The 7,860-nt window shown below is 48.5% G+C and overlaps 1 protein-coding gene across 1 annotated transcript in view; it reads right to left on the bottom strand.

The window, feature by feature from the left end:
* The window catches only part of ajap1 (adherens junctions associated protein 1), a 52,652-nt gene extending 46,329 nt beyond the window's left edge, over window positions 1-6,323 (bottom strand). Inside the window, exon 1 of the mRNA XM_008285084.1 lies at window positions 6,295-6,323. Coding sequence (XP_008283306.1) covers window positions 6,295-6,323 — 29 coding nt within the window. The remainder of the gene's footprint in view (window positions 1-6,294) is intronic.
* Window positions 6,324-7,860: the final 1,537 nt, after the last annotated feature.

Raw genomic sequence — 7,860 nt, 5'->3', positions numbered from 1 at the left:
ACATCGTTTTCTCGGGTTTCGGGGACATCAGTATCGGTTGTGTCATCCTACAGATAACACCCAGTAAACTCCACAAGTAGCTGTTGTTCACAGTGGTCCACAGCATTCAGCGATGTTCCCCTAATCTAACCTCATTACCCTCCCGAGCTGGAATGCATTGATCAGGAAACTCCGACAGGCAGATCAGAGCCGCAGTCGGCTGTAATCTACGTCTCCTGGGAGATAATGCTTAAATTGACTGGAATCATCTCCTCTTTCACAGGGAAATATAAAAATACACACAGCGGAGTGTAATCATGCATCCAGTCTGAGAGAAACACCAAAGTTTCATTTAAGAAACATGGCGGCTGAAAGAGCTGAACTTCTCTCAGAAATGTGAAGAATATGGCGGTTCTGGTTTTCCAGTTCAATACATTCAATAGACCGTTAATGATAAAGCAAATTGAAAATGTCAGAGGGTATACAAAATGCTGAAAGGAATTCTCTGCAAGTTTGATGAATGGCGCCGCGTACGAGATATTTATGAATTATGAGGCTACATGGCTTCTTCCATTATTGCATTCAAAACTCATTTAAACTGGCACCTGGCCCACAGCCGCGGCCACAATGGAGTCCGTTACGACGACGGCGTTGTTGAGGGAGCGCCGCACGTTTCACATCCTCACCAAACAAAGTCTAATTCAGCAGAAGTCTTAATATAGGCGTTTGAGAGAAAGAACGGCCGTCAGCACACGTCTGTTATCGCAGAGCGAAGCGTGAGGACGTCAGCACCTTTCTTATCCACCGTCATGCTCACAGACGGGATCATATTGTGGCAGAAGCTCAGAATGGACCATTAGCAAAACGCTCTATTGTTATTTTAATCCACTTCTGCTCATTTCTCTCTTTTTTTCCTTTGCTTGGCACTTTTTTTTCTCTCATTGTGTCGAGCACTTTTCAGGGACGAATCGCCTTTTTTTTTTTTTTCTGAGCAAAGATTGGGGGGATTACAGATTATAGGAGATGGCATCTTGATGTGTGAAGACTGGAGCTGATCCTCACATCTGATCGTGTTTTGTTGTCCAGATGTTGCTTTCGGCAGCGCTTCAGTCATTACATGGCTATCACACAACAAACCGAACGAGCCAGGAGGTGGTCTGATAGTTTCCAACGTCCTCGCCATGTCTGCACGAGCCTCCAGCATATTTGTTCCTACTGAAGGCATAAATCTTTAAATACAGGCTACAGCAGCGATTGTACAGGGCTACATGTCGATCCGAAACAGCTGCAGTTTAGCAAATGTTCCTGAAACATGCAGGAAAGTTTAACGCATTTGTCGGGAAAATTTAGTACGAGAAGCTGCGACACCTCGACTGTCTGTCTGCAGCCTGTTGAATATGCAATCATGCCTTTGTTGGAACTGAAGAGGGGCTGTGTGCTCAAGCTCTCACACTAAGTGACAGGACAAATATAACCCAGCATGTACACACACACACACACACACACACACACAGTAACATACACACATTCAAATGGCTCTGTGGTGGCGAGCTCATTTGCCAAGATACACGGGAACCAAATCACTTTTTCCCACTATGTTGTGTTTGTAATTTGTTGATTATGGCGGCTGATCCTCCTGGATGCTGCTCCAGCTAAGTGGCACACCACTGATATCAAATGAGAGCGATGAGCTCTGAGATTGGCCAGGTGTTCACCACCGCCGCTGACATCTCCCCTCAAGCGTCCTGCTATAAGACGGGTCGCACAAACAACGGCTGAGAAACCCACGATCAACAGAACCTCCCATGTCATCTTTAAAACATGAGCTTTATAAAAACACTCCTGCAGAAGCCAGAAACACTGGTCCTGAGAATCACCATCATCTCTGTAGATAAACACTTTGCTGTTCTGACCTTTTCCTGCGCCGGCGTTCTGAACCTGTTTCACAGAGAAATTTCTCCTCCTCACATCTTCACATCATAAATCAAAATGCACCGGTTGTATTATCTCTACACGCTGGTTATAGGACTGCTGTTTTTTTTCCTGTGGTTTTTTGTTTTGGAACATCAGCTGCATGCGGTTGTGTTGCTGAGGAAAAATGCAGCCTCTGAGGTGCAGGAGTTAAGCTGTCCTCAGTAGATATCCAGTATTAGGGAGATAAATACCACAGTTGGCTTTCCAGAGACTTCCAGAGATTTATGGATTGCTTCTGTGCAGCAGGCCTCTGGGAGGCAAATATTGTATAAAATCTTCCAAATGTTTTGGTGGTGTGCAGCGTGCACGCACACACACACACACACATGCATGCAGACACACTCCAGCCATGCCTGGAAGCTGCAGCAGCTGCTTCTATGGCGGCGGCGTAGAAACGCTGCAGCACTGCCGAGGTCGGGACATAATTCATAGAGAAAAAATAAACAAAAAAGATAAAGGGTGGGGCGGTGTGTGTGTGTGTGTGTGTGTGTGTGTGTGTGTGTGGGGTCGAGGATGCAACAGCAAAGAGTGTTGCATCATCCCATTAATTACTCCCAGTGCACAATGTCCTCCAGCGCAGTATACATGACCCACATGCTCAGCAGGATAAGCAGGCCTGTAAAGAAGTAGTGTGAAAAAGAAAAACAGGACAACGCTCCGATCGCATCAGTCGCTCGCTGTCAGGGTTCTGATTGCGCCGCGATCCACATCATTTACCGCTGAGCAGCTGAAAATAAAGAGGGTTTGAGGGGGTAGTGGGTAAAGAGGGCCGTCTTTGATTCATTTATGAAGTATTTTAGTGAAAAGCGGTCTGCTGAGAGACGCCCCCACGCCTGCAGAAAGATAGTTAGAGGGAAGGGCCAAGACGGATAAATGTGATCCTTTGTAGAGGCAGTATTGATCCGGCAGGAGCCCGGTGCATGAATCAAGCATGAGCTCTGGGCTGCTCGCTCCTTTACTCCACGGGATGGATGTGCTCCAGTGAAATAGTAACCCAAACTTTCTCATGTAGCCCAAACTGGACAGGCTGGTCATTAAATCCAATCAGGCTGAGGGCTGCTGGCACCGCGGCGGGAGGCTTGGACTTGAATTTCATGAGATCCAAATACGGGGGTTTTACTGTAGCTGAGGGAGGCGACTGTCCCACGATGGACTAAAGCCACCGTCCGGTCCAGAATAAAAGGCAATAAACTGCCTCCAACTCATGCTGCTGAAGATATTTATATACGTGTGTGTGTGTGTTTCAGTGTGACGAGTCCTTCAAGCTACATGAGCTCATTTCCAGCAACATGCAGTAATGTTTTATCGTAAGTGAACCACAATAGCAGCGATGATCCAATTCAGCTCGTCTCTTCTCTGCTAATTGCTGCGTCAGTCAGCGAGGAGTCATTTATGGTTCACCGCTGTCCTTAACAACAGCCACTTCCTCCTCTCTTGTTCGCTCGTCTTTGGCTCCTCGTGGTATTCGCTCAGACGAACCGGCTACATCTACGTCTGCTTTGTCTCTTATCACACAGGGGCAACCTGTTCTGGTCCTTCTGGATTTAACAGACTGCTGAGCACTGGGTGTTAACGACGCACACACACACACACACACACACACACACGCCTCCAGAGGATAGGATCTCAGAGAAGCAACACAGCCTATTTCACTGCAAATTAGGTTAATCACGCTCCAGAGAGGCCCAGTTAATAACCCTCATAGAGGCCATTAAGATGGCACCTAAATCATAGCAATATCTGAATATCTGATGGCCCCGAACACAGCGAGGCCACGTTTAACCCTGACGGCTCATCACCTCCAGCCTGATTAGTTTGTTTTCACTGGAATGAAACGCCACGGCGTTGGGTTTAGCATGTTAGCAGCCGTGTACATTAAACCAGTGGTACTAATCAGACCGTTAGTCAGATGTGCAGCTGCCTCCTTTTTGATGCACAGAATGCTAAGCACCAGTACTATCGACGAGGAGGTCATTCCCAGGTCCGTGCACTTCACTGTTTTTCTAACTAGCACCACAACCTCTTCCCGTTTATCACAGGAGGCCAGACTGAGCAGGGCACGTGAGCCAACGGTCACCTGAACAATCCCACCGTAAGCAGACAGATGAGGCTCGAGCGAGAGGCGTCTCTGCCAGCTGCAGTGTGCCGAGGCCCGATAGCATCTCCACTGCCTCGGCGGCACAAGAGCGCACCGTGGGGAACCTCAGACCCGCTGATGTCCGTGAAAGATTGGGCTCGCCTGAGAGAGACGAAGCCCTGCTGGTTAACCCTCCAGTTAGACACTCACCGGTTTATGAGTCTGTTAAATTGGAGCCACTTGCATCTTGGGGCAAAACAAATCCTTTGAGACACATAACAGGTATGAAAAATAAACGAAGGAATGAAGTGTGATGGAGTCAGAATGTCAGGTTTAGTGCACATTTATATCAGTTCCATTTAGAGATTGCTGCTCTTCTGGATGAACAATAACCTAAACATACCTCTAATAAACTGGTTTAAGTAAAAAATTAAACCCAATCACAGTATTGATCACTGATTTCAGTAAATTCTTAACGATTTCTTCAATCCTAGAATTATTTCACTGTGAAAAATTTTCAAAACTGTCCGTCTCTAATTACAATTTGCTTGGAATAGTTGGTTTAATGCACTTCTTACAGTATGTTCCCACATGATGAGCACATCAGCCCAGTCACAGTCTATCAGTGATGATAATAATCAGGCAGCACCCGGCCCTGGTCCTCAGGCTGCTGCTTTAATGACACACTCTGGCCTGAATACATAACCAGCAGCCACGGTGGTCATCTTCCAAAGCTCTACACGTTGCCTCTATCCGTCCATCAGTCTTTTCTTGCTGGTTTGTTAAAGGCAGTGCTGTTGCATTTACGCCCACACATCCAGCTCCTGTAGGTGGTTTGTTCTTTGTCTGTTCCAACAGGTACAATAGCTGTCTCTGCTCACACTGCTACTGCTTTTTATTCCAAACAACAAAAAAACACCACTTATACAGGAAGAGTCACAGTTTACCAGAGCAAAGACCTCCCAGCAAGGCTCGCCACCACCGTCTGCTCACAAACGACAGCAGCTAACAACACAAGCCTTCAGCCTGTGATGGGGAACCTGGTAAAATGTGGTAAATGACTACCAATGAGAAGAGACTTCAGCAGCTGCTGCTCATCCAGCGTCCCCACTTTGACTTTCCACATCGTGTCAGCAGGTGACAAGCAAATTCCTGAAGATGGAAATTGGTTTCTCTGTGCCTCGGACCGATCCATCTAGAGATACGGTACCTTAGAGTATTTCATTCCATCATCTGGTGCGATTGCTGTGTCTACGGCCTGCGTTGCCGTCGCCCTGCGAGGTCGGCCCTGAGATGTACAGCGTGTGCCGGGCGTCATGAACGCACAGGAATCAGACCCACCGCCGGGAATGAGATCCAGCAGGTGGCCAGAGAATCAGACCGCTGGCAGGTTGGGTCTCGTTTCCCAGCATGTCGTTACCTCTGAGGCCATTTTAAGGTAAATGAACAGTGTTTGGGTTTAGTTTAGGAGCCTGGAATCAGCAGCCTGCTCTCCAAACTGCACAGAGACGGGTTTAATTTATCACAAAGAGGCCAATGCTGTTCAGCAGGGTCACGCTCACCACCTCTGCTCCTCCCTCCTGATCTGTGCTTCTACATCTTTATAGGTTAAAGCCAAACAAAAGCTTTGAAAGCAACAAAGTCACAGCAAGCAGACATTTAAGGCCGCCACAATCCCTCAGGTGTAGTTTGAAAGTTTACCTTTTTTCACCCCTAATTTCACCAACTAATTGCCTAATTAATTGGGCGCGCGTTCACGTGTGTGTTGACACAGGTGGGGAGGAGCTGACAGGCTTCACCTTGAGGCCGTGCGCGCGCGCGTGCCAGTGCAGCTGTGTGTGTGAGCTGCTCCGTGCTGTTGGCGACCCCCAGCGGTCCAGCACAGGAACTCCTCCATCACATCCTCCTCCAAAAAAAAAAAAAAAAGAAAAAAAAAACGCTCCACATATCTGCACAGCGCCTCGCCTCAACGCTCCCCGCCGACAACACGGCGCCGGCCGGCCAGCAGCAGCAGCAGCAGCCGGGGGGACGTGGACAAGTTTGGATCCACAGTTCGGCTGCTGCTCCTCAAACACCTCCAGAGACATCAGTCAAGCATCGAGCCCTGCGCACTCTCACAACTTGCAGTGGCGCACATTTAAAAGAAAATAAAAAAAACCTGAGACAACATGTTGTCGAGCAGCGTCGTCAAATGTGAAACAACAGAAACCAGGAGCGACATGTTTCCTCCTCATTCACCCCAAACACGAACCGCTCGGGCTTACCTGCGCGCAACGCTCCGTTTTATCCACATTTTGCTCGACTGCCGAATCAGTCCTCCAGGTATCCTCCCATTTAGATGGGTTTCCACCAAAGTCGACAATTGCTGACAATAATAATAAAAATAAAAATAAAAAACACTCAAGTTACGGATCTTACTCCAGCTGTCAACACAAACATCATTTAAGCCATATCCGTCAGCGTTGCGCACATCGAATTCCTCCAATAACGGCCAGATCCCAGAGAAAAAGGAAAGAAAAAAAAATACCACCAGAACAACAGTCAGGTCTTTTTGAAGTTGTTCGTCTGATGTTGTGTCGCTGGTCCTCGGCGGCAGTCAGAGGAGAGGGGCAGGCGGACAGGTGAGCGGGAAAGCTGCCCTCAAACTTTACCTTTACGCAGATCTCTCATTTCCACCCCCCCAGGCTGCAAAGACACGCAGATGTGAGAAAGGCGAGCAGAACCAGGGCATGGAGTTGGCATCCTCGTCGCTAAAATGACAGCGCATCTTCTACATTGTTGAAAGGCAGCTGAACGTCCAGGAAAAAAAAAAGAAAAAAAGAAAAGGAGAAAGAAAAATTGGGGGCGGACGATGAGGATGTTCGGTTCTGTGAAGCTCGGAGGGTTGAAGTCAGCGATGGCAGGAGGGGTGGGGGGGTCCTCATCATCTACTTACATCTGTGGAGGTGCTGAAGGGTGGCGAAGGGTTAGAGAAAGTAAAAAAAATAAATAAATAAAAATAAAAATTAAATTAAATTAAAAAAAAATAGGTGCAACTGAAAAAAGGACGAGGGGAGCGACGGAGGAGAATCCCGGAGACTGAGGCTTGTTTCGGAGGAGTTGGAGAGAGAGAGGGGGGATGAGAGCGCGTCACCGGAGAAGAGGAGACTGCTCCGTCTCCTCCTGCTGCTCCTCTTCTCTCCCACTGACGAGCGACCTGCCCGCCGCCCCACGCTGCCGTGACGTCACTTTAAAGCTAAACATGTCATGTGCTCGGTGGGTCACGTCACGCGCCGCTGTCGGGACGGTGAGGCAGGCAGGCGCGCGCGGCACCGGGGACAGGTGACGGCACCGGTCAGCGGCGGCGGCGGCGGCGGCGGGACCGGGTGTAGGAGACACGCAGCGGGACGCACATGGAAGAGACGCGATCACTTCCTGCACAGGTCCAGGTCAGAACAGCTGCTTGTGCTTCAGGATGGATTTTTATTTATCACAAAGGGGGCAACGCTGCTCGATAAGGTCACGCTCAGCTCTCCCACATCCACCCGCTCCTCTCTCCTGGATGAGCTCTGATCAGCAACACTCCCACTGCTTCTGTGCTACTGTGGGTAAAGCCAAAAGCAAGTCTATGACAGAAACAAAATCCAGAAACCTCCTCATCAGCTGATGATCCCAAAGGCATTAAAGTTCCACCTGTCATCTCACCAGCTAATTATTTAACTAAGCCGGATGCATGTGTGTCTGCTCATGTGTCCATATGTCATGCTGTAGGTTTACTTCCAGGAAATTCCTCAACATATTTACCCTCCACTAGCATTAGCTGTACATACACGGTGCTCTTTCATAAGCAG

Source organism: Stegastes partitus, unplaced genomic scaffold, assembly GCF_000690725.1.
Source record: "Stegastes partitus isolate 25-593 unplaced genomic scaffold, Stegastes_partitus-1.0.2 Scaffold386, whole genome shotgun sequence".
Lineage (NCBI taxonomy): Eukaryota > Metazoa > Chordata > Actinopteri > Pomacentridae > Stegastes > Stegastes partitus.
Note: the sequence above shows the minus strand (reverse complement) of the source record. Positions and strands in the feature narration are given on the sequence as shown.